The following is a 27,157-nucleotide window of genomic DNA, read 5'->3' as shown; positions in this document are numbered from 1 at the left end:
ATGTTATCAAATATTAACAGTTCTTTAACTTCAGATGATCGGTATTTAAATCACTACAGGAGACTTAGAAATATTTTTGTATTGATTAAATCAGAATCCAGATGAGTTCTGCACATTGCAAAGGACTGCTAGGTCTCTTGGTGAGTTTAACAGAAATGAAAACATGAACTCAAAAAGATATATGCACCCCATGTTCACTGTAACATTATTTACAATAGCCAAGATACGGACAAACCCAAGCATTGATCGGTACATGAACAGTTAAAGAAAACCTGATATATATGGATGTAATGGACTATTACTCCATCATAAAAAAAAGAAGGAAATCTTGCCATTTGCAACACCACCAACCTTAATGGCATTATGCTAAGTGAAGTAAGTCACTCAGGGAACGACATATATACAATATGATCTTGTTTATACGTGGAATCTTAAAACACACACACCCAAAAAAAACTGAGCTCACAGATCCAGAGAACAGATTGGAGGTTGACAGAGGTCAGGCACAGACAAAATGAGAGGAGAAGTCAAAAGTTACTTCCATCTATAAAATAAATAAGTCCCGAGGATGTAATGTACAGCACAGTGACTACAGTTAATCATGTATGCTGTGTTGTGTAATCGAAGTTGCTGAGAGTAAATCTTGTCACAAGAAAAAAAAATTTGTTTGTAGCTCTGCATAGTGAGGGATGTTAATAGACTTGTCCTGGTGTTTGCCACATACACAGATATGGAATCATGCTATATATCTGAAACTAATGTTATAGGTCAATTATACCTCAATTAAAAAAAAAAAAAGCAAACAAAATGGATTGAAAATACAAGGTGATACCTGAGCTAGTAGAATGAAGGACAGAGAAAAATGAAAGTCCTAACAGGAGAGGAAAACGGAGTCATAATTAAGAAGAAATATGTGGGAGGCTGGAAATCTCAGTCCAGCAGGTAATGACGTCAGCCCAGAAACTCTCATGTGTTCTCCAGAGAGCTGTCAGTTTCAGGTATGAAGGAATCCAATTCGCCACCAGTCCTCTCTTCACGTGGGATGTTTGAAGACATGCCCCTCAGTTCACAAAGATTGAGACTATAAAGAAAACTATCTGTGTGGGTAGAGGGAGGTGCAAGAAGAGGTGCATCAGGAATAATTTTTTTTAATATTTTATTTATTTATTCGTGAGAAACACAGAGAGAGAGGAAGAAGGGCAGACATAGGCAGAGGGAGAAGCAGGCTCCCTGCAGGGAGCCCGTCGTGAGACACATCGTGGGACTTGTTCCCGGGGCTCCAGGATCACGACCTGGACTGAAGGCAGCGCTAAACTGCTGAGCCACCAGGGCTGCCCTGCATCAGGAATAATAAAGTACACAGGCTCCTGATCCTCATCTTGCCTGTTTAAGCTCTCCTTGGTTTTGATGTGACATGATGTGAATCGTGTATTTCCTATGGTATAATGTATACAAGAGCCATGGTGATTTGCTACAAAGGTGATCTCAACAGTTTCAGAAAAAGGTTTTAACCTATAGGTTCTCCTTCCCTTTTTTCTTGAAAAACAATTTTTTTGGGGGGGAAGGGGGAGACCAGGTCATTTGTCATGGACAATTTATCGGTGTGTATTTTGCTAATTGCAAACCCTGTGATGATGTAAATGTTCCTCTGTCTTAAATTTCCTATTAATCAGCAGTCGGATCTAGAAGCTGAAGGAGAGTCAAGTTCAATTACCTGAATTTCACGGACAGTGTTCTGTGCTTCTACTCCAACACCGTGGGTGCAAAGGAGGTTAGGTGGAGACTGATCAGGGGGGTTCAGGTGCCGTCAGCCTGATCCGTGCTCCCCATCAGCATTGCCCTGAATAGCTTTCCCAGCCACTGGAGAAGCCTAGCTTGGTTCATTCGCCGCTGGGAAATGGTACCATCCTACTTGTATCATGCCACCTGCATCTGTAAGCTGGAATCATAGGAGAATGAGAAAATGTCCTTCGCAAGCATTTAGCTACCCTGAAGTATAGTTTGTGCAATGCAGGAGAAATACTTGATTCTTTCTCTCCTGCACTCGGTCCCTGCAAGGCTCATCATCAGCTGTCCCTGACCTGCACCATCACAACCACCCAACACCTCGGCTGCAGAGACAAGCATTCTCTGAGGCCGGCTCCACACTCTACTGGTAGTGCACTCTTGCTTCTTTGATCTCCTACAATGTTTGGAACATACATCCCCCAGTATGGGATACCTCAGGGCCCTGGAGAATTCTCAAAGACTGCAGAGCCAGACATTACATTTTCTGCTGCTCTGGTAAGACTGAATCTTTGTTTTTTTTTTTTTTAAACAAAGGTACAATTGCAACAAAAACTGAAGGGAAAAAATGGCTTTTATTTTTTTAAAAATATAACCACAATACCACTAGTGATTCTAGTGCAAGGGCTCTACAGTAGGTTCCCGAGTGGAACTCAAGTCGGAAAACAACCCCTGTGGCCCACTGGATAAGGTTCACAACATGTTACTATCATCAAAAGACTATCAGAAATTTCTGTTAGAATGTGCATTCCATCAAGGCCAAAGATTTGTTCATTTTAGCCTTCCGTGCAGCCCCACTGCCTGGTACACAGTAGGTACACGACATATTTGTTACATAACTAGAATGAATGGATTTACCTAGAAGTTACTTCTTCTGCATGACTTTCATTCACTAAAAAAGAAAGTAAAGGGAGATAGGATTCTTATTCTGACAAATCACCTGAAGTCTCATTAAATAGTATATAATGTTCCTCTAAAAACAGGAAAATATATCCCATTAGCTTATTTGTTTTTTTAAGAGTTTAGTCAGCTGTTTGTGCCGTCTAATCGGGTAACCTCAAGTTCATGTTACTACTATGACAATTAGCCCATTCCTTGTATCTACATGCTTTTCTGCTTACTAGGGGCTTTTAAATATACTACGTGCAACCAGCTGAATGAAACAGCAACCTCTGAATCTTAATACTTTTTTGTTATGTTCAAAGTGGTATGAAATGCACATAGTTGTGGCTTGTTACTCAACCAGAGAGCAGTGAGATTTTTCATCTATAAAACACAGCATTACAACTACACGAATTACCTAAATTACCAACGTCCACAGGCACTTCTTAGTCCTTAATTTATATGACTGTTCCGTGACATTTGACGCTATTTGGCCTCCCGAGAGACCTGGATCTGCGTGACAAAACACTCCCAATTTTATCATTATAGAAGTAACAGAATTTGAAACCTAACTAAAAGCAAATGGTGTCTTTTCAGAAAGTGGTGTTTGAGGTTGAAAAGGAGAACTAAGAATTTATCCTTTAAAACCAACACAAGACTTTTATCTTAGGTTTGCTCCTATTTGATATATAATTAAAGGCCAACTTTGTATCATTAGGTGTCAACAGTGTAGCGTAAAGGATCCTATTCAAATTGAGTAGCCGGAAAAGTGTGTAGGCACAATTCCATTACATCCGAACCAAACGGCACTTTTAAAAAAGATAACTGTAGGGATCCCTGGGTGGTACAGCGGTTTGGTGCCTGCCTTTGGCCCAGGGCACGATCCTGGAGACCCGGGATCGAAGCCCACATCGAGCTCCTGGTGCATGGAGCCTGCTTCTCCCTCTGCCTGTGTCTTTCCCTCCCTCCCTCCCTCCCTCTCTCTCTCTCTCTCTCTCTCTGTGACTATCATAAATAAAAATAAAATAAAAATAAAAAAGATAACTGTAAAATGAAAATTTAAACTAACCAAAAACATACACAACTCTCAACCTGACATAAGCAAGCAGACTACAAAGTAAAGCTAGTATTATTTCTCTTAAACTAATTCAGGGGACAGCCCCAGCATATTAGTAGCAGCCAAGGCTAAACTGAAGTGTCAGCCACCCAGAGGATCGCCCAGTACAACTGCTGTCACTCACCTCCAAGATCCCAATTCCACCTTGCCACCAGAGGCAATGAACTTAATCGAGAGCCTTCTCTAAGCTACGAGAGCCAGTCTAAGTGTGCAACAGGCCTCCACCTCCACTTTCCTGCCAGGTCTCAAAAGTGAACTAGGTCACCAATGCTTTTCCCACCCGTCCACGTCTTGATTAAGCACTTCATGTGGTATCTTTCTAACCGCCTGTTCCGTTGGGGATGCGACCTAGTCACACAATTTTTCTGCTTTCCCCATGATGCCCAACCAGGATGATTTAACAGAAACACTTAATGAATTGTATTAGACAATCGTTCAGGTGATTTTAATATTTTTGCCTTGATTGTCTAGGTAATCAACGGTTCCAGGGCTTTTTAGATTTTTACACAAATGGTCGTTGATTCTAACTTATTTTTGACGACGATGGTCCTACTTCCCTTTCATTGCAGAATTACAGAGAAGTATTCTCTTGTCACGTTTCTTTACGATGGAGAGGGTGGGGTGTACGAAGCGGTATGGAGAGAAAACACAAAGTCACAAAGAATTCTTGCAGCCGTCTTGGCACCTGGTTCCTATACACCGAAGAGCTAACTTCTGCTGTCAGGTTCCTCTGGCAACAACTCTTTTGGGGTTACTCCCCAAGACAGGGTCTTGAGTGCACCCTTGCTCATCAGTCTTGTCTACCTGCCCAAAAGTAATTTTATTTTTAAATGGCTTATTAACATAGTTTTTATATGTTAAGACTAGATCAGGAACTCTAACTCTGGGGCATTTGAAGCAAAACTGTTTCCAAAGACCCTTCTCCAGATGTGCCCTAAACAGTTAATACCCGTGCTTCCAATAATTGAGGGTGACATCAAGAGGTCATGACCGTACCCCAATCTTTCCTCTGGCAGAAACTTTGAGACCAGCACCCAAAGTAATGCCTTATTCTTTCCCATCTGTGGCCTTTGCTAATACAAATTACCAAAAGTGCTTGAAACCCAGGCCTTGAACGAAAAGCTCATTGTGCCAGATAAATGTCAGAAATACCGGACCTTGAGTTGTACTTATAAGAAGGCAAATTCATCTTGTAGGAAATTGTCACAAAGTCAAAACAGGTTCAACAGGCAATTTTTCTCTGGTGTGCAGAGGAACAGAAAAGCGAAAGGCGGATGGCGGGGTGGGAACACTGGAGGCTGCAGCGTGACCAGGACCGCGGCAGGACAGGTTCGTTGGCGGGAAGCAGGGGCTCCTCCCGGAATTCAGGCAACAAGAGACACGTATGGGGGGGGGTTCCCTCAGACAGCTGACGACCCCAAAGTGTCCCCATCATGTGGGCAATGCGGAGTCACGGCTGAAACGCAAAACAGAGGAGAGCCAGAGTACCCGGGCGGCAGGGCCGATCCAGAGTCCCGCCGACCGCCGCAGGAGCCGCCCCCTCTGGTCGCAGGCGGGGCACTGCTGACCCTCCAGGGCTGCCCCGGGGCGGGGAGGCGGCGGCCGGGCACGATTTTCTCCGTTTCCCCAGGAATCCCGAGGTGACGTGGCGCCCTGGCATTTAGCAGGGCCCTGAACTTGCAGTCCTCCGGCACCAGGGTCGCGGCGCCCGGCCGGCCGACGTCCGACCTCGGCTCCGCGCCCGCGCTCCAGCCCCGCGCCTGCGAGCGCACCGAGGGCTCCGTCGGGCGGCGGCCTTTCTCCTTAGAGCACCCCCCACACGGTTTTGTTTTTTTTTTTCTTAACGAATCACCTTTTTTCCCCCCAATGAAACATCAAAAAAATCGAACCGCAGGTTCTGTGACTGGTCCCATCCAAGACGCGCTCTGGAAAGTCAAAGGCAGCCTGGGGGGCGGGGGGGGGGGGGGGCAGACGCCACCGCGCTCCACCGACCCGCCTCGCCTTCCCGCCCCCGCCCCGGGGCAGCCGGGGTCACCCGGGGTCGCCGCCCGGCCCCCGACACGCTGCCCTCCCGCAGCAGAACGGCCCAGACGGCGGGGGAGGAGGAAGGGGAGGAGGGGAGGAGGGGAGGGGAGGAGGGGAGGGGGCGGGGGAGGAGGGGAGGGGGCGGGGGAGGCGGGGAGGGCCCGACGCCGGACTCCAAGGGAGAAGGGGGAGGAAAGGAAAAAAAAAAAAAAAAGCCACAGCACACCGGAGAGAGAATTTATTTGTCTCACACGTGGGGGGGGGGGGGGGAGGAAAGGAAAAAAAACCTCAAAAGTACAGTTCACCGCGGATTCCATGTTCTCATTCAAAGAGTTTCAAAGTTGAAAGAGAAACTTTTCATCGCTTCAAGTTCACATCCTCAGGGCCCCCGGCTGCTGAGGCGCGGACGCTACACTCCGGCCACCGCCGAGCGGAACCGCTCCCGAGCCGGGCCCCCGGCCCCCGGGCCCCCCGCCCAGCCCCGCCCCGCCCCGCCGGCCCCGACCCCGCGCCCCCCGCGGCCGCGCCCCCCACCGCCCACCGCCCACCGCCCGGCGCCCGAGTTCCCGCCGCGGCCCGCGGCACGTCACGCCCGGGCAGGCCCGGCTCGCAGCCCCGCCGCCCCGCAGGCCGCCCGCCCGCCCGCCGAGCTCCCGGCCGCGGCCGCCCCCGCCCCCGCGCCCCGCCACACAAAGGGGCGCCCGGCCATTGTCGTCCGCCGCGCCGAGCGTCACCAGCACTAGCAAGGCAGTAGCTTGCGCAGTTATCTCCACAGCGGGCAATGTCACAGCCCGACCAACAGCACAAACTACTACCTCAGCCAGGGCCCTGGTGTCGGGAGGCGGCGCGCCCGGCCGCCGCCAGCCGAGCGGCCGCCGCTCTCCTCCGTCCTTCCTCCGCCGCCACGTCGGCCCCGCCCAGCGCCGCGCGGCCGCGCCCCGGGAGCAGAGGCGGCGCTCGGCTCCGGGAGACCGTCCCCGCCGCCGCCGCCGCCGCCGCCGCCGCCGCCGCGCTCCCCGCTCCGCCCGGAAGTGCCCACATCCCGCCCGCCCCGGCCCGACGCGAGACGGGAACAAAAGCCCCGTAAAGCGGAGGCCGGGCCGGGCCGGGCGTCCGGGCGGCGGCGGCGGCGGCGGCGGCTCCGCGCGCGAGCACACGCGGCTGCTCCTGTGCGTGCGGCCGAACCATAGAGACCGCTTAAGGCGGCTCGCGCGCTACTCCCCACCACGTGACCGGCCCGCGCGGCCGCCCCCCGCGCCGCCATCTTACATCCGGGGCCCCGCCTCGGCGGCGTTCGACGTGCGGCCCCGAGGCCGCCCCCGGAGGGGGGACCCCAGGTCCACGTCACCGAGGCGCGGGGGCCGCGGGCCGCGCCCCCTCCCGCCCCGCCCCGCCCCGCAGCGAGCTTCGCGGGGCCGGGCGGCGCCCCCGGCTTCTCCCGGTGTCTGCCCGCAAGGAAAATGGCGGCCCTCCGCGCCGTCGAAGTGGACACGTCGCGCTGCGGCCCCAGCTCGGAGCTTCCGGCGCCTCCGCGCCCCGCGGCTGCCCCCGAGCCGCACGGTCCTTCGTGCGGGGGAAGCCGGCGGGGACGCGCGGCCCGGCCTGCGGCGCAGACTCCCGGGGCCGCTGGGGCAGGCAGGTGACTTCGCGCCTCGCGGAGGCGAAGCGAGATCGGCCCGGCGTGACGCAGAGCGCCCGGGTAAATGAGAGGCTCAGGGAAACCAGTAACGTGCCCGTGCTTGTGACTTAGGAACTGTTCGGGACTGGGGCTCGGCCGGTGGCCCTGCAGCGGGGCCCGCGGGGCGGGGGCGGGGCGGGGCGCGGCGCGCGTGCGCAGTCGGCTCCGCGGGGGCAGCGCGGCGGCCGGACGCCCGGGCGGGAAGGCGGCGCGGGGCCCGCTCCCGTGGGCCGCTCCCGTGGGCCGCTCCCGTGGGCCTCCTCGCGGGAGGAGCCAGAGCGTCTCTACCGCTTGAAGCTCGGTAGGATTCTGATAAAACTGCCAAGTGGCTGGCTGGACACCGTCCTTTCGTTGCGGTTCTGTACACAATTTCACGAAGAACTTGTTTTCAAATTACCACAAACCCCTCCTGACACGATTCGAAGTAAGTGAACATTTGTGTGTGATATGCAAATTCAGAAAATAAAAACACAGCGGACTGCCCAAGGCTTGCTGTAAGCGCTTTAAGGCAACTGCTGAAAGGTAGTTTGGGATGTCCCTGTGAAATCCCTCCAATTAATCCACTTAATGGATTTATTTTGTGTGTGCGTTTGTGTTTTTTAGGTATTTGTTTTTGTGCATGCACAGAACACACTTGCAGTGAAACCCTTTCCCTGACAAAAGCGGGAATTTGTGCGTCACAGTGCTGCTCACCAGAAGCCTGCAGACACGGGACCAACCGCGCGGCTCGGAGGCGGCCCACCTGGCCCTGCAGTGACGGGGGTGCCTGGCATCGGCCTCCACTTGGCGCGCGGGGCCACGTGATCCTGCCCTCAGACCACATGGCATCTGTCACAATATACAGGTTTTCAGCGGTCTGGTCGTCAGCATGGACACATTAGAATACAGTTTCCAACGTAGTCACTACCTACCTCAGCTGCACCCAGTTCCTTTCCACAATCCAACTGCTGCCGACAGCGCCGACACCAAGGTACTCCTCACCGAGACACAGCTCTTATCAGCCATCTCCGCTCCAGCCTCAAACACTCTTATCTTTGCCCAGTGTGACGGCCCTCAGCTTATCAGCCCTTCATCATGACCACACGGCAGGAAAACTGCAACAGCTTCCATCTGAGCTTTCCCTGCTCTGACCGCCCTCAACTCCATCCAGCTGTAACTGCAATTATCTTCTTTCGTTTCATAATTTACCCCCAAAAATAATCACTCCAAGCTCCTGCCAACTGAAATCTAGTCTGCTTAGCTCTCAAAGAATTTCGCCAAGGGGCCTCAGTCCCTCAACCTTGTTTCACACAACACACTGAAATGTACCTCATGTTTCACAGTATGCTTTGCTTATATTGTTTTTATCTGAAATAGCCCCCAGTATCTTTCGGACCCATGCAAAAATATACCTACCCATAAAGGCCCATTGAAAATCCTATCTCTGTCATCAAGCCTTTTCATTTTTTAAAAACTGATTTTCCTCCTGAATACTAACAGCAAGAATACCCTAAGCCACAGAAGACTAGGCCAAGGTTCCCTACTTTGTGATCCCAGAGATCTCTGCACTGGTCTTTCACAGTACTTTGCACACTTGTTAAAGATCTGTATTTCCCTCAAAACTAAATTCCATGAGGACACAGCCTAACTGAATGGCTAACAAATAGGAACTAAAATATCAAGGACACAAATACTTTATATACAGTCTTGTATTATTTTATGTATGTGGTTTCCTCAAGTAACTATAAGCACCTAAGAGCTTCCAGTGACTCTGTCATACAGAAAGGACAGTTATGAGCACACAGTAGTTTTTAATTAATACACAGTGGCTGTCCAATAAAAGGCAAAAAAAAAAAAAAGGGGGGGTGTGAGAAGGCATAGGTTTTCTGCTCATTTCTTGGATATTGTGTATCAAAACTGTATTTTATTTATGCAACACCAACCCTAGGTGACTGGCAGTGCTTTTTAACACAACTTTTTAAATCCTAATAACTCTTACCAGTTAAACTCTACTGTTAAGTCCAATTGACAGATGAGAAAACCAAAATACATTAATATACTCGCCTCAGGTCACACAGCTGGGATTTGAACTGAGGAAATCTGATCCCAGACTCTGGGCTCTTCATCGCTATGCTACTGCTTATGATATAACCTCTCATATAACAAACTGCAAATCAGTAAGATACCATCCTGGACCAATAATAAAAAAACAACGCAGCTCTAGCGGTCACAGCCTTTAGACAAATCTTTTTTCACAGTATTTGAAGTTCTTTGTTATGTCCCAATGCCTGTGCATAAAAATAATTGTCTAAAAAGTAGTTTAGATTTATTTTAGTAACTCTTGAATTGTAACGGAGAACATTTTTTAAGATGTGAAACTGGCATGTCGTGGAAAAAAACAGCTTTCGAAGCAAGACATGCTAATGCACAGCTTCTGTGTGACTCTAGGCGAGTCACTTCAGCCTTTAAACCTGGACTTCTTCCTCTGTAAAATGAGTATAATGCATAAAACTTTCTTTGTAGGCCTGCTGTGAGGATTAAAAGGAATGATATAGGTAAAGCCCTGACTGACATACCAGGTACTCCAGAAATGATTAAAGTGAGAAATTAGAAAATTTATTATAACTATACCTAATTGCTATAATAAATACTACAAAGACTTTTCAGTACCATACACTTACTACACAACTCAGGTTCTCGAAAATGAAATTTTAAAACAAGCTTTTTCTTTGAGAAGCAGAGTGGTTGTATGACATTGCTATAGATAGGTCATCTCAATATTAGCCTTACTAAATTAAAAATAGGAATTATTATAATACAAAATAAATGATTAAAAGGGTCTCATCCACATGAGGATTGTTTTTTACTTGATCTAGGATTTTTACACAAAGTTCTAAATCTACTTTCTTTACAAACAGCTGAGAAACACTTCCTAATGTTCTTCTGACTATTCTTTTAATTTTTATTTTACATATTGACAGTTTCAACAAAGCTCTCAAAACACATCTCCATTATTCTATTTTTAGAAAGTTTTTCCAAATTGACCATGTATATATAAGCCATCCTAAACATATTTGAATCATTATGCATGGAGTCTTTATCCAGAGCCAATTACGTTGAGTGTCTCTATTGTGTTGAACCTAATGGGGATGAGAAAGCAAACGCAAAGTGTATTGAAGAGGAAAATGAATCATTTATCGATCTGAAAGTAAATTGTCAAAGTAGTTATAATTTTAAGGTACAATGAGAAAACAGTGCTGGAAGATAATTAAAAACTTAGAATCGTGCTGAGTAGTAGCTGTAAAGCAAATTAAAAATCTATGTAATCACAGCTATAACCATGCAGTTTCTGTGAAAAATCTATCCTGGGCCACAAAGAAAACTTGGGTTTGAGGCCAAGAGACTTTCATGATTATAATATATAACTGATACATCTCAACAACATAAAAATTGTAAGGAGAAAGTATAACAACAGCAGTATTACTTTCAAGAACTGTGTTGGGAGCTAAAAAAGAATCTCACAAAATTAGATAAATATATCGAATCTGACATAAACACCATATGGTAACTGCCTAAGAGACAGGACTTGTATGTTATGTGTTAAAATCATGACACAGAGGTAGTAAAAACTGGAAAGCAAATGCAATTTGCACAGTTGGGTCTGAAGCCTAATATTCTATTTTATTTTTCTAGATAAAAAGAGTAAGAGTGCAATATTATAGCTTTGGAATTTTTCTCCCATCTAGTAAAACTTCATAGAAAGGAGGAGTTGTTATTATACTGCAGTAGTTACCCAAATAATGGCTCAGTTTAGCAGATCTTCCCTGGTTGCACTCCTTGTTGAAGGTTATTTCAAAATAAAACTTAATGTAACTACATTTGCAGCAACTGAAAATGGCCTCAGAATTCAAAGGTAAAATTTTTTCTTATCCAAGGGGCTAGCTTGAATCCTACAGTGTGATTATGAACATTTTAACTGACCTCTGTGTCACTGTAATACTAGGCACAGGGATACCAAATACACTCTAGAAAGACCAGAGATGAGTAAGGGAACACTAGCTCTTCTCCAAGGAATATTGTTTTGCAACAGAAAATTAGAAACAGCAGAAATATTTGGGCAACATGCTGGCTCAAATCTTTCTGAAAGTAGGCAGTATATTGTAAATCAATAATACTTACATAACATAAAGCTAACAGTTCAAAGTATTTGCCTTCAAGAACAAAGAAAAAGCCCCCTCCAAAAAAGATAAAATTTTTTAAATCTCATTTAAACAGATTTTAAAGACTCTCTTTCAGAAAAGTGGTATAAATCTCTATCCATATAACAGAAAAGACATGATTGTTCCAAGTTTAGCTGCTGAATTTATCGTATTTATAGCAAGCCCATTTGTGAGCATCCTGGCTGCTGAATCCTGTGGTTTCAGAAAGATAGTAGAAGCTACAGTCATTACTTGAACTTGTTCAGCTATTTTGAAATGGCAGGGGGACTTCACCTTTGCAAAAAAAAGCAACAGTGGCCAATGCAGAAGGTATTTCCAGAATCTCATTTAATAAAAAGGCGGTTGGCAGTGATCCTACCAGTAATCGCTCTGCTTCTTTTGAACAAAGCATAGGTGAAATTAAAGGAAGAGCTGGAACAGAAGAGGCAGAAAAATAAAAGAGGAATGAAAATGAGAAAAACTAGGGGAAAGTATAAAATAAGACGATTAAGGTAAACAGATTTTTTTTTTTTTTTTTTTTTTTAAGGAGAGAAGGTGAAAAAAATGCAGGAGAGAAAAGGAGAAAAATATATAGTCAAAGTACTCAAGGTGGAGTAATATATTTATCAAACAACATGAATAGTTAACATGAAATCAAATCTAAATTCACACCATGCGTTATTTTTCTTCAAAGAATTAGTAACTCATTTGTCATCTTTGCTTTAGAGATAATAGAGGCTTTGAAACTTTCACATGGCTTAGTGGGGTTTTGTTACTGTTTTTTTTTTTTTTTAATTTTTATTTATTTATGATAGTCACAGAGAGAGAGAGAGGCACAGAGACACAGGCAGAGGGAGAAGCAGGCTCCATGCACCGGGAGCCCGACGTGGGATTCGATCCCGGGTCTCCAGGATCGCGCCCTGGGCCAAAGGCAGGCGCCAAACCGCTGCGCCACCCAGGGATCCCTTGTTACTGTTTTTTATCTTTAAGTAAACTCAGTGCCCTATGCCCAACATGGGGCTTAAACCCAAGACCCCAAGATCAACAGTTGCATGCTCTACCGGCTGAGCCAGCCAACCAGGCTCCCCTTACACATGCCTAGAGAAGAGGGAGAGCTTCTGCTCCTCACTGCCTCACAAGTCAAGATTCCTAAGTGTTTATATTCACAAGAGGACTTATTGTGAGCTCCTATAAAGACAGCCAGCATGGGTATCTGCGTGGCTCAGTGGGTTAGGCAACTTAGTCTTGACTTCAGTTCTGGTTGTGGTCTCGAGGTTGTGGGGTCGAACCCCATGCAGGCTCCACCCTGAGCAAAGAGCCTCCTTGAGATTCTCTCTCCTTCCCCCCCACACCACCACTTGCACGTACGTGCTCTCTCTCTCTCTAAATGGATAAATAAAAAATCCTTAGAGCTAATACTGCTACTGCATTCAAAGTTAATTACTAGATTTATAAGAAATTGGTATTTACCAAACGGCTCTGAGTTTTTAAATAAATCAAGGTACAAGGACATTATAACCTTCTTTCTCAGTCTATAAAAACTTTTCAAATTGAAAGCACTACTCTACTTGCCAGATACAAAAAATTTAATTCAGTTGATTTTGCAGTATTGTTTTCCCATAAAACAAAAGTAACACACCATGTGATAAACGCCTACTATGATTAATAGTAATTTAAAAAGCCCAAATCCACTCTAACATATTAGCATGGTAAAATGTGGTAGTTAATACAAGATCAGCATATCTGTCATGAGGCCAAACCTAGTCTGTAGAAATCTGAAGGACACATTAGGCTGCTGGCAATTCTTTCATGAGACTATTTTTGTTCACATTGTGGTGGTTTTTGATTTAAAAGATCAAAACAAAACAGTAATTCACAATATTCTTGGCCTGGACATTAATTCTGTGGCTTCTAAATCTCCAATATTAAATTATATAGCAATCACAGGTAGGTGGGTTCCTGGAAGAAAGTACTCTTCCTGAGGACACAGACTTCACCTATAGCAGTCTCCTGAGGATTTGGCTGCCCATCTGAATTATTCTGCATTTGGAAATACTGTATTATATTGGATCATTATTTAATAAACTTTTTCAGTAACATGAGTGTAATAAAGACAACCTTGGGGCACCTGAGTGGCTCAGTGGTTGAGTGTCTGCCTTGGGATCCTGGGATCGAGTCTTCCATCAGGCTCCCTGCAGGGAGACTGCTTCTCCCTCTGCCTATGTCACTGCCTGTCTCTCACGAATAAATAAATAAAATCTTAAAAAAAAAAAAAAAAAAAAGACAACCTCAATACTTTTTGAGTGGTTTTCTGTACTACACTGTTTTATTCTTTTTTTTTTTTTTTTTTAAAGTAATCTCTACACCTAACATGTGGCTTGAACTCAGCCCCGAGATCAAGAGTCACATGCTCCACTGACTGCGCCAGCCAGGCACCCCATACCCTCAGTTTCTCAGCTGACCCTTTGGCTTTATGGTTACCTGAGACTAGTGGTACCAAACTATAACAAGTAAAATACTCTAAGGTTACAGTGAGAAAAGACAGCCTTGTTATTGGCTTGTTAATAGAGTTAATTTAAATGTTATTCTTCAGAATAAATATACGTGTAAATTGTTCATCTCTTCCTTCTGGTGCTAAGTCTAACTTAATAATACAGCAAGAGTTGAATTAATACTTACACAGCGGAAAAACAGGCAATAAGCAATGTAGCTGGGGTGCCTGCGTAGCTCAGTCGTGGAAATTCAAATCAAGCGTCTCTTGATTTCAGCTTGGGTCATGACCTCAGGGTCATGAGATTGAGCCCTGAGTCAGGCTCCTTGCTGGACATGGAACCCGCTTAAGATTCTCTTTTTCTGCCTCTGCCCCTTCCCACTCCCCAACCACCCTTCACGTGCTCTCACTCTAAAAAAATAAAAACTTTAAAATATATATATATATAGCTGTTAATAAAATTAAAAATGAAAGCAAATGAAAAGTGGTTTTCTCTAAGCCAGACTTTTATGCATTTTCTTTTTACTCCTACAGCCTCCTAATAAATATTACTCACAAACATATACAGTAAAACTAACAAAACTTTAACACTAGTTATAAAGAAATACTAAATGAGACACTATAAATCACTTCTTTTTTTTTTTTTTTTTCCTTTTTGGCAGTAGTAGCATTATAGGAAAATAAAAAGTAAGCTATTCAAGTTGAAAATCAGGTTGTTTCTTTTATAAATGGAAAAAAGTCAGAAAAGGACTATATATAATCCAATGTTGCAATATATCTCTTGTGTGATAATCTATATAAGATAGGCACTGTCAGTGACAAAAAATGATCATGTGAGGCTTATAACACATTGTATTTATAATATGCATTTCACAGAACACTATTACTAATGTTTCAAAGACTTAGTCATCGTGTCTGTCATGCTGTAAGTAATCTTAGCCTTGAGAACTTCCTTTTTTAATCTCCTTAGGATCTAGTAATCTTACATAGCCCAGTTCTCCTAGTCACTAGAGAACCCAATTCATACTAACAAAACAAAGGCACGGAGTTAACCTCCCCAGGGATCAGGGTATTTTAGAAAAGGCAGCCCAAGAGGAATGTTTGACTCAAAGGAGTAAACTGCTGGTAGTGACTCCGGGGGTGGTGGGAGATATTCTGGGAGGAAAAACCTGTCAAGCTATATCACTAAGAGGGGAGCACACTTTGCTTGTCACTAAGACTAGCACTCTTACCGTATTATACAGTATTAACACATTTATGCTTTGATCTGTAGGGAATGGTCCTGGTATTGAAAGCTAATATGATATTAGCTAAAGCTACTCAATTTATATAAATGTACGCTGTATACCTTTGACTCATGTTCAACTTTCCCTGGAGAATAATTTTTATGATTGGAACTGATCTATTATTTCTCAAGAATAAACATTTCCACTTTATGGAAATTCATGGCAGTATTTTAACATATTACTAAACAGGCACACTACTTTCATTATTCTGTTTTGGTACTCCTATCAGTGATATACGTATTTTTCTAATCCCCAATTTAAAATATCCAAATATAGGAAATAAACTGAATACACAGCTTGAATGATTTTTTTTTTTTTTTACAACTTCAAGGAAAATACTGAAGATAGAATCTAGGAAATGCCATATTTTACCTTAATTTTAGGTAAAATTATAAAATAGAAATTCATTAATTCATGTAAATAAAAATGATATCCCTTCAAAAAAGACCTTATCATGTTTACAGATAATAGTACAAATCAAATAATTACACAAATCACAGTACCCTCAAAATTGTATTTCATCTATTACTCAATTCTAGTATCTTCTTCTAGTTGTATAATTATTCTGGAGAGGCTGAAATGTATAAACTCTATTAAAATCAAAGGCCTTCCAGCACACTAACATAATACTGAAATCATTATGATTTCTTAATCATTGTTTTAAACATCTTTGCATCTTCACACATTTATGAAAATTTAAGAAAAATATGACAATGCTATAAGCCATTAAATAAAAATTACAGTGAGCTAGGTTAGTTTTTTAAGAAACAAGTTAATGTACTCAAGAGCATTTTTCTTCTTCACTAGGATAGGAAAGTGAAACAAAATTAGCAATTTACTCCATGACAGAAAGTTTACTGTACTTCTAAATGCTTCACTATCTCCAAAAATACACTTCCCATTGTTTTAGAATACACACACATTTTATATTTATGGGTTAGCAGAGTTACTTTTCTTCTTGAGAAGACATTACAAAGTGAAGCACTGAAATGAACAAAATTTCACAGGCAAAATTTAGGAAATCTGGAATTATCTTGCCTGGGTCATAATTCAAAGACCAGTGATAAAGGCTTTAGTGAGGAAAAAAAATCAGTAGAAATATAATATGAAAAGTCTTTAAAATTCAGACAGCAAATATAAAAACAGACAGACTTATGTGAAAGCTGGGAAAGATATTTAAAGAAATGAGGTATGATGGAGCCAGAGCACTACAATATATCCCAATGTATTAAGTTAATAACCTCTACTTCAAAGTTGCAAAACCAGCAAATCATCAACTATTTGCTGCTGTGTTCACATGACCTTTCTGGTCAAATGTTTAATAATCACCAGTAAATACATTTAAAATAAGCACTGAGATAACTGCATGATCATATGGTGAGCATACCTGCCGCTTAAGAAGGCAAATTATAAGTAAAAATGTAAGCAAACAATTTTGTATTAATAATAAATACAGCTTCAAGCATTTAACATTATCAACATTTTAAAAATTTAAATAATAAATGCAACTATTTTATACAGAACTGTACCATTTATTATACACACAAGTTTATCAATCAGTTCCCTTTGTTTACAAAGGCTGGTTATAGATAATATGGAATGTTACAGTACCATCTTGCATAAAATTTTAGTACAACTTTGTACTTGAAAAAGGGTGCAAAAACACCAGCCTAATAAATCTGACTGAATATCTTTTCTTTCTTTTTAAAAAGTACATCGTTAACACATACACCACAAACTGTACATAAGCTCACTTTTAAATCACCAATTGAAGATAAGTAGCAGGTATGGTTTAGTATTAAGTTTAACTTACTAAAGGCTTCCACTGCTACTCATTCAGGAGCCTTTGTTGACATGTTAATTTGTAATATGAATTACTGAACTCAGGTAAGTACAATTTAAAGGAGGCCAACAACAGCTGCCAAGAATTATTTGTAGTAAGAAATGTCCTTCTCATAGAAGACTCACTGAAGATCAAATATTCTTTAGATATTTTTCTTCTTTAAAATTATTGTAGCTGGTCAAGATTCTCCATTCTGAACTTTGGATGCTGGTGGTTGCATGAAATCCTTAAAAGGAACTAGTGCCTCTTTAAGTGCAGAGCAGACTTCTGCAGATGAGCAGGTGATACATTCTACTAGAGTTGGGTATAAAGCAATCACTTGTGCCCAGGTATTTCCATCAACTGTAATTAAAAAGTATAAAATCTCAAAACCGTGTGGGTTTAAATAGCAGAGATTATCCAATTAATATAAACACAATCCTTAAATACAAGGCAAAGAAAAAATCCCCAAATATGGAGATTCCACAAGTTTGTACCCTTTTCTTTTTTTAATCTTTGGAAGATTTCCTGCAATACTTAGTAAGATATGAGGGAAAAACATATGGTCAGTGTGCAGAGCCATCAATACCAAGGAATTTAATAAAATTCATTTTAAATGATACTTCAATTTGTGAAGGCCTAGGAAGCTGACAAGGTAACTTTGGAATTCAAACTTTTGTCATTTTCAGTATAGGTACCAGACAATGTAGTATATATATTTCAAGAACAATTTAGAAAACAACTCAATTTCTTATGCAGTTGTATGCTAAAAAATATAAAATTTAAATAATTTTCCCAGTAATGTCCTTGACATTAATTTTAGTTTCAAGTGACCACACATCCATTCTTCTCTTGTACTGCTTCCTAATATTTAATGTATATCATCAGTACACTTAAACTTCAACGGAGAGAGACATGTCTGTGTTCCTCCTCATCATCAACAACTAGTATAGCTGAATGTTATTTGCTGGATGGGCAAAAGTGTTATATTCCAATTAGTTTATAATTTCCTTATACTCTGAGATCATAAATTACATTTCTTATTTTCCTGTAAGTACTGCGCATACTGCTGAGAGTGCAATATGCAATAAAACCAGTAACCAATTTTCGCTAGGTAGCATATTAGGTATATAGGTAACATACATATATATGTTTCATATGTATATATGACATACATACATATATGACACTTTGCAGAATAAGTCTCAAACCTAGGAGGTAATACAGTATAAAAGGGAGAGTATTATACATAAGGAATTTTAATTCTATTTTTCATTCCAATTTCCCTTTATCTCAACTTCTGTTGGAGAATAAAGGAATGAGTTTCTCAAACTAGTGTTCTTTAAGATACTTCTTATAAAAAAATAATGTTCGGGTAAGTTTGCCACATGTTGTATATATTATGTTCCTCTTTGGGGAGTTATAATTCACATGAATTTATTTTAAAAATGGCAATAAAAGGAAAGGTTTAACTTTAACGCAGGGCTTCCAAAAGTAATTTGATTATGGAACTTTTTTATATTCAATATCTACTGACCTCACTCATCATTATTAATATTCATTGCTTAGCACTAATCTTGGGAAATACTGACCTGTTCATGTAACCCTTACTTCACCCAAACAAGGGCTTTTTCTGAGTGGGAGTGGGGCTGATGGGTAATGCTGAGGGTGGGAATTTCAGGCCAGGGCTGTTTCTATCTCTTATATGTTGGGAATCCATATCAGATTTCATTTGTGAAATGAATGTGCTGTTTAACCAAAAACAGTTTAAAAATCAGCAGTCTAAGGAGTTTTAAACAGTCTGCTCCAGCTGTTTTCTGTGAAACTTTTCACTAATCATTTAACAAAGGATTGCACAGAGAAGATTCTAGAAAAATAGCAGAGTAGTAAGTACCAGGAAACTGTCTATCCACCTAGACCAGAACTGCATTGGCAGAATCTGCTTGATGCAACGTTTTTGGAACTCTGGAGTCTACTGAAGGCTTGCGACTTCCAGAGGTAAGATTTGGAGAGCACACCGTGGTTAATTTTGGTCAATTTCAGCTCTTAGCATAGTAGCAGCTACCCATCCCACACCTCTAGCCATGTGGTAGAACAGCTGTGCCCGTGTTCCTGGAGCAGCTTGCAGAAGGTCACCGTGGGCAAAAAGGACCCTATCCTCAAAATATCAGGGATCTGTGCTCTGATCAATGCTTCTCATCACAGAAATGCAGATAGAGAATTCAACAGCAGAAAAAGAAAGAAAAAACCCAAATACCTCGGTTCAAAAAACGTGCAAAGGGTTTGAATAGACATTTCTCCAAATGAGATATACAAATGGTCAATAATGCACATGAAAAAGATGCTCAACATCACTAATCATGAGGGAAATGCAAATCAAAACTACAATGTGACCCATCTCCTACTTAATAAAATGACTACTATCAACAAAAACAGAAACAAACAACAACAACAACAACAACAACAACAAAAGTATTCGTGAAGATGTGGAGAAATTAGAACCTTGTTCACTGATGGTGGGAATGTAAATGGTATAGCCACAGCGGAAAACACCACAGTGGTTGTTCCTCAAAAAATAAAAAATGACCATAAGATTCAGTAATTCTACTTCTCGGTATATACTCAAAAGAACTGAAAGCAAGGTCTTGAAAAGATATCAGTACACACCTTCATAGCAGCATTATACACAATAGCTAAAATGTCGAATCAACCCAAGTGTCTACCAATGGATGAATGGGTAAGGAAAACATGAAATATACATACATACACACACCACAATGGAATATTCTTCTTAAAAAGGAAATTCTCCAATATGCTATGATAAGAATGAATCGTGATGACATCATACTAATTGAAAAAAGCCAGTCAAAAAAGACAAATACTTAAATGAGATACTTAGGGTGTCAAAATCCTAGTGATAGAAAATAGAATGGTGGTTGCCAGAAGGTGGGAGGAGTGGGGAATGAGGAGTTATTGTGTAAGGAGTATAGAGTTCCAGTTACAAGATGAAAAGAGTTATGGAGATGGATGGTAGTGATGGCAATACACTATTATGAATGTATTTAAATACCATTGAACTGTACACTTAAAAATGCAGAGGATGAATTTTTTGTGTATTTTACTACAGTTAAAAAAAAAAAAAAAGAAAGGTTGCACAGACTGAAATCTATCTACATTGCCCCAGATGGAGAGTCAATTGACAAACTTAATTCTTGGGTTTATTAAAGGAAAATACAAAAATACATAATTTAATATCAAATCTGAAACTGAGGGGAAGCTACACAAATTTCTTAAATTAAAAAAAATTTTTTTTGAAACCTATAGATCTTGGTGAGCACCTTGGACTCCCCTATCAAAAAGGAATGAAAAAGCTGTATGCATTAATATGAAAGAATCTCCATATTATATGAAGTGGAAAAAAACAGTATTCAGAACAGTAGGTATGAGTCTATTATGTATATTCATTTATGTTTAAAACTGGAGCATACTGGAGTATGTATTTTGTATTTACATAATAAACTTATGGAAAGACCCACAAACTAATTAAAATGGTTGCCTACTGTGAGGTAAGAACAAGGCAGATATAAAATAGGGTAAAGATGATCTTAAAACTTTTCCCTGTCCTTTTATGATTTTATGTTTTTTAATTTTTGAACTGTATGGTTACTATCTATCAAATTTTAAAGGTCAAATAAAATAAAAACAAAATTCCCCCAAATTAAAAATAAGCCCAAGAAATGCCTTATCTCTCACTAGAAAACCCTAAAACAAATGACAAATGTTGTAAATAAATGTTGGGTATACACTGGTTTCAAACCTTGCAGCCATCCTCCTGAATTATTTTTGGACTGGCTATGAGCAATCCAACATACTTCCACTGGAAAAGGCTGGCTTTTTCTAAGTTGCCTTCTTTGTTTCTTCATGAAGCTTATCGTAACTTTGTAATATGTTACAGTATCTTCATCTTTTATGGTTACATACAATTTAAGTTTTCACTTCATATATCTAGAGCCACAATTCAAACTCTTTTAGACAATTTTTAACAGTAAGTTAAATCATCTGTCATTACTGTAATGCCCTATTCATGGCCTACCAGATTTGTAAAGAAAGAAAGAAAAGAAAGAAAAGAAAAAAGAAAAGAAAAGAAAAGAAAAGAAAAGAAAAGAAAAGAAAAGAAAAGAAAAGAAAAGAAAGGAAAGGAAAGGAAAGGAAAGGAAAGGAAAGGAAAGGAAAGGAAAGGAAAAGGAAAGGAAAGGAAGGAAAGAAAGAAAGGAAAGGAAAGGAAAGGAAAGGAAAGGAAAGGAAAGGAAAGGAAAGGAAAGGAAAGGAAAGGAAAGGAAAGGAAAGGAAAGAGGGAGGGAGGGAGGGAGGGAGGGAGGAAGAAAAGAAAAGAAAAGAAAAGAAAAGAAAAGAAAAGAAAAGAAAAGAAAAGAAAAGAAAAGAAAAGAAAAGAAAAGAAAAGAAAAGAAAAGAAAAGAAAAGAAAAGAAAAGAAAAGAAAAGCTACCGGGTTTTCCTTCCCTTTTCTTCCTTTATATAAATTCTGGTTAAATTCTTGACAGCTGTCTAAAAATCCTACAAAATAATGCAAGCACTATGCATTAAAATACACTGGTTATATTTAATATACCTATAGCAATAACATAGGAATTAGAGAATTTCCTGTTTAAGTCTTAAATATATTTTTAAGAATTGAATTCTATCCTATGGTCTAATAAGATTTTACTGGTCACTAGGAGGTTTTTTTTTTTTTTTTTTTTAAATTTTTATTTATTTATGATAGTCACAGAGAGAGAGAGAGAAAGAGAGAGAGAGAGAGTGGCAGAGGGAGAAGCAGGCTCCATGCACCGGGAGCCCGACGTGGGATTCGATCCTGGGTCTCCAGGATCGCGCCCTAGGCCAAAGGCAGGCACTAAACCACTGCGCCACCCAGGGATCCCTGGTCACTAGGAGGGTAATGCACAGTTTCCTTCTCTGAAATATCAACAAGAACTTTTTTTTTTTTTAAGAAATCAGATTTGAACTTGATGGAATGAAGTCAGAATATTGCTCCCCAAATTTTCTTACAAATTCCACCCCTCCCTTTGGATTGAATGACAAATCTGTCATTCCTTAGTGTTTAGTATAATACTCATTCACTCTAGGCTAAAGCACCAATGGTAAATTTTGAAAAAAAAAGAAAAATATGTATTTACTTTTATTATATAACTGCCAGGAACAAATATCTAGGACTCATTTATTAGGCATTTATCAGGAACCTCCTTCTTGGTTATTAAAATGCTGCTTAAAGTGCCAGTCTGCTAAGGTGCTTGGGCCAGTAAGTCAACACACTTCCTTCTCTAACAAAAGCTTGTTGTATAAAAAGTGTCAACTGAATCACTGTGTTTAGTGACACAATTAACTCATATTCTGGTGCCAGCCCTTTATCCTGTCCTTGAACAAGCCACTTTGCGTTGCAATGCAAAGGATTCAAAATAGAACAAAACATGGCCCAAAAGGTCTCTCAAGAAGTTTAAATTTAAGGGAACTGAGTCATGTATGTGTCCAACTGTAATACACATAGAATGCTTTAAGACAAAAGGACACAAAAAATAGCTACAAGTGCAATGAAAAAAGAAATCACTCACGATTAAGGATTTAAAACAAGGCTAAAAAGTGGTATTTGGACTACATAGATGAAGGCAGGAGAATGAAATAAGCAAAAGGTTGGGAATACTTGGGTAGACTATGGATTTTAGTTTGGTGGGAAAATAGGATATATAATGTCTAATGGAAATAAAGCATAGACCTAATGGAGTCTTGACAATGGAACTCTGCATTCAGTAAGTAATGATAAATGAAAATTATTTTATTTTACAAAGATGGGAAAATGTATGATCAAAGCTGCACTTTTGGAAAAATCATTTCTGGCAATAATGTAAAGAAGGGATAGAAGAGGAATGAGTTACAGAAAGGGGAAACAAATGAGGTAAAGCTATAAAATGATTCAAAGTTGTATAGTTTATACATATACTGTAATTTAGTACACACGTAGGATTGGAAGCCTACACCTACCCCAAAACTTAGTGATGTTCTACATTAAAAATATATGAATTATGAATTATCCATGCAACATCCTGAATTCAGACCAACTTTGTTAAAAAACGAAACAAAAAAGCCAAACTGGTATTTAACATAAAGAAGCTAAAACATTACAAATTAATTTGACATCCTAATGGACTTGATTCTTTGCTGTCATAAGAGCTAGAAAAAAGAAAGTCTAATAGTTGTTATGTTCCTAAAATTCAGTTACCTTAACAATAACAGAAAAGTACATCAGAAATAGGACATAAATACTATGAGTCTAGAATAACTGAGTTTCTAAGCACTTACCATTCTCAGGCTGAGTTTTCTTAAGTGAATCAATGAGAGTACTGACTGCTTTTAAGACAAATATGATTTCTGTTACTTGTTGCCTAAAAAAAGAGATGGGAAATTATTTCCATCAGGATTTTAAGACATGCCACGTGTGTTTTTTTTTACCAGGTTTATACAAGTAGATGCACTTTGGAAAAATACTGGACACAATACAATGCAAAGTTAATGTTAGTTTTAAATTCTTATGAAAATGTATTTCAGTGTGCAGATTTATAGTTACTCTTATCAAAAATTAGTAATTTCAAAAGGGGGACAATCTATTTGGGCAATTTTAAATTTATTTGTAAAATATATCATAGAACTGGGACACCTGGGTGGCTCAGCGGCTGGGCATCTGCCTTCGGCTCAGGATGTGATCCTGGACTCCCGGGATCAAGTCCCACATCGGGCTCCCTGCATGGAGCCTGCTTCTCCCTCTGCCTGTGTCTCTGCCTCTCTCTCTTTCTCTCATGAATAAATAAGATCTTAAAAAAAATATTTCATAGAACTATTTAAATTTAAAACATCTTATAATTCATGCTTTTAAAGCTTCTCTACAAAAGTGGGTTTTTTTTCTTTTTAACTAATTAGTGCTAAAAGGGATTTGCCAAAGTTTGAATGGAATTAAGACTACTAGTACCTCCTGGCATGTATTTTATCATGCTGTTAAAAGGACATTTAAAATATAATAGTACAGGGGCGCCTGGGTAGTTAAGCATCCAACACTTGGTTTTGGCTCATCATGATCTCAGGGTCATGAGGTTGAGCCCCATGTCAGGATCTGAGCTTAGCACGAAGTCGGCTTGACTTTCCCTCTACCCCTTTGTACTCTCTCTCTTTCTCTCTCATTCTCTCAAATAAATAAATAAATCTTTTTTTAAAAAATTACCATAGTACTGGGATGGGGAAAAAATTACAACACTACTTATTTAACTTTCTAATAGAACAAAAAGAAACATGCTCAAAATTAATGCAAAAGGGTACCATTTAGAGACATTAGCAATGAAGAATGAACTTGAGAGTAAAGGATATTCAATAAGAGTAGCTTGAGTCTCTTCCTTCTCCCTACATAGTCTCCTCCCTTCTTTCTTTATAGTCTCCTCAGTCCTGATATGAATCTGTGTTTGCATTCTACAGAAAGGATTTTTCTAATATTATTTCAAGTCTCTCTTTTTAAGCATAGAGGAATGTTATTGTGTTGTGATGTAGCTTTTTAGAAAATAATGACACTGCATCAAACACAGGAAGATACAATATAACTTTACAGAACTATAATAAATGTCTCAATGTAAAAGCAATAAACACTAAAAACATAAAAAAAGGAAAAGTTGCTTTCTGAAATCAAATAATATTATAACCTAATAAATAAAGATATTCCAAACAAAGTAACTTTATTACTGATTCTCCAAGTATACTTCAGAGATCAATTTTGATAAATCAATTTTCAATCATGCCCATAACCAAATCACCAACACCTGTCTTTGGAATTTTTTCATACATAAATCTGAATATAAGGAGATATAATTTTTATGTTTTAGAAATTCAAAATACAGTGGATCCCAAAAATTAAAATATAAATGACTAATAAACATGGATAATTAAAAAAAACAAACTACCATGTAACTATTTTTCATTTATCAAATTTTTTAAAAAGATAAATTAAGTCATAAACTGGCAAATAATTTTAAAATACTTAAAACTGAGGAATAGGACATTTATATACTCCTGGGAGAATGTGAATTGGTAGAAATCTCTGGCAGGCAATTTGTAATACATATCAAAAGCTTTAAAATTTAAAATGTCTTTATCTTCTGACAAGTCTAGTCTAACTCCAAAAATTTATTATAAGTAAATAAGAATGTACACAAATATTTAGGGCTTGTAATTTGCCTCTCCAATACTACCTTATATGAGATGGGACCCATAATGATTTTCATAACTCTTTCCTGACTTCGACAACTTTTTCTTCTAATATTGTTTCATTTGCTTTGCCTTAAATTCTAATTCCCACATTAAAAAAATAGATTGGTGATATAATCCTAAATTATGATTGCATTTTTTGATGAATTCTGATTTCTACCCCAACTTTGATTAGAGTTGGCCTAGCAGAAAGGCCTAGAGTCCCTTCTACTGACACAGCTTGGCTATAAGGGAAGCAAATTACTTTAGGAAGGGCTTAATTAAGTAAATCAGATGAAAAGATCTAAGTCATGGCTAGTTGACTTACAGAGAAACTAAAAATAACTGTAAAACAAACCAGGAAGTTCCGAGAGTATGATTTATCTATTATTTTCTCTCTGGAGAGATCCACACTTATGTGCTCATACAGATCCGTAAGTCCTAATCTGGAAATCCTTAAGAAGACATATTTTAGATTCCAAAATTTTCTTTTAAATCCAAAAGGAAATTTGGTTCATATATATTACTTAACCTCCATGAGGAGTCTGAAAAAGCACCCCAGAACAAAAGAGCAGCAAGACTTAGGAATATTTACACTATATAAAATAAATAAAATTATAAACAGCTTTAGATTACGTTCAGATCACTTATAAAAACAACATAGTGCTCAGAGCTAGTAACTCTGATAGCATATTTCCTTCATCTATAAAATAAAATCTATACCTTGGAAGAGGGCATTTACCACTTAATCTTTCATCCTCTATATAGCGATGAAGTACATCCTGAGATCTCTTTAAAAGCACTGAAAGTGCCATTCGTGAGATGTAGCCTTCTTGAGGTGTTGTGACTTTATTACTGAAGGAAAACTGGAGCAATGTTTCAAAACACATTTTAGAAAATTCCTCTCTCAAACGAATATCAATCTCCGCTTCTGTAAAATTAACAATTTTTGATGGTTAACAAAAGGTTAAATTAATGACCCATGATAACACTTTTTAGCAAACTAGCAATAGAAAAGGAAATTCCTCAACTGATGAAAGGCATCTATGAAAAACTTACAGCTAACAGCATATATGTAACAATTTTCCACCTTGCCAGATCCAAAAAAAAAAAGGCAAGACTGTCCACTCTCATCATTTCTACATAATATTTTTGTCTTCTTTTTGTACCCTTTGACAGCACTATAAAATGCTTTTCAATGGTTTTCCCCAAGGTCAAACTTGCAGTATTCATTTTCTTTCTTTCTTCTTCCTCCCTCCTTCCCTCTTTCTTCCTTTGGGTAACATCTCTCCCAGAGCCACACCTCTGCTCTAGTGTGGACTGGCTGCTTTCTAGACCTACTATCTAGCTGTAGCCTTGAACTAGTCGGAATTGTTTTTAGTCTCTCCTGTTTTATACCCCACTTCCTAGGTTCATGCCTTCTGTTTCTTTGGTTTACTCCTTTGTATTCATGGAGCATATCCTGGAGTACTTGAGAAAGCCTGAATAGGAAGTAAAATTTGTCAGAACTTGCATTTCTGAAGATACTACTTTACCTTGGTACTCAAAGAGTGGTACCTAGTAGCATTAGCAGCACCAAAGAACTCATTAGAAATGCAA

At 40.1% G+C, this 27,157-nt stretch overlaps 2 protein-coding genes and 1 long non-coding RNA gene across 6 annotated transcripts in view; 1 reads left to right on the top strand and 2 right to left on the bottom strand.

The window, feature by feature from the left end:
• Positions 1-5,862, bottom strand: part of LOC140642455 (uncharacterized) — a 29,115-nt gene extending 23,253 nt beyond the window's left edge. For both annotated transcript variants that reach the window (XR_012038880.1, XR_012038879.1), the window contains exon 1: positions 1,715-5,862. This is a non-coding gene — a long non-coding RNA (uncharacterized lncRNA). The remainder of the gene's footprint in view (positions 1-1,714) is intronic.
• A 728-nt stretch (positions 5,863-6,590) lies between these two features.
• Positions 6,591-8,907, top strand: LOC140600497 (uncharacterized). Its single transcript, XM_072768768.1, has 3 exons — positions 6,591-6,840; positions 6,876-7,508; positions 8,091-8,907. The coding sequence occupies exons 1-3, from the start codon at positions 6,591-6,593 to the stop codon at positions 8,366-8,368; spliced, it is 1,161 nt and encodes a 386-aa protein (XP_072624869.1). The 3' UTR covers positions 8,369-8,907.
• Positions 8,908-16,730: 7,823 nt separating this feature from the next.
• MON2 (MON2 homolog, regulator of endosome-to-Golgi trafficking) overlaps positions 16,731-27,157 on the bottom strand; it is a 104,444-nt gene continuing 94,017 nt past the window's right edge. For all 3 annotated transcript variants that reach the window (XM_072843043.1, XM_072843044.1, XM_072843045.1), the window contains 3 exons: positions 26,282-26,489; positions 23,636-23,718; positions 16,731-17,627 (listed from right to left, as the gene is read on the bottom strand). In XM_072843043.1, the coding sequence (XP_072699144.1) occupies positions 17,464-17,627; positions 23,636-23,718; positions 26,282-26,489 (455 nt within the window). In that variant the 3' untranslated portion in view covers positions 16,731-17,463. The remainder of the gene's footprint in view (positions 17,628-23,635; positions 23,719-26,281; positions 26,490-27,157) is intronic.

The sequence above is a fragment of the Canis lupus genome, chromosome 11, assembly GCF_048164855.1.
Source record: "Canis lupus baileyi chromosome 11, mCanLup2.hap1, whole genome shotgun sequence".
NCBI classification, from domain to species: Eukaryota; Metazoa; Chordata; class Mammalia; order Carnivora; family Canidae; genus Canis; species Canis lupus.
This window is presented reverse-complemented; position numbering and strand designations above follow the sequence as displayed.

What these genes read in the sequence shown, in the direction of transcription:
- LOC140600497 (XM_072768768.1), top strand. Translation starts at nt 6,591, where the DNA reads ATGTCACAGCCCGACCAACAGCACAAACTACTACCTCAGCCAGGGCCC. An exon ending in GCTCCCCGCTCCGCCCGGAA is followed by an intron (nt 6,841 to 6,875) that starts GTGCCCACATCC and finishes GCCCGACGCGAG; the next exon opens with ACGGGAACAAAAGCCCCGTA. An exon ending in GCGTGACGCAGAGCGCCCGG is followed by an intron (nt 7,509 to 8,090) that starts GTAAATGAGAGG and finishes TGTGTTTTTTAG; the next exon opens with GTATTTGTTTTTGTGCATGC.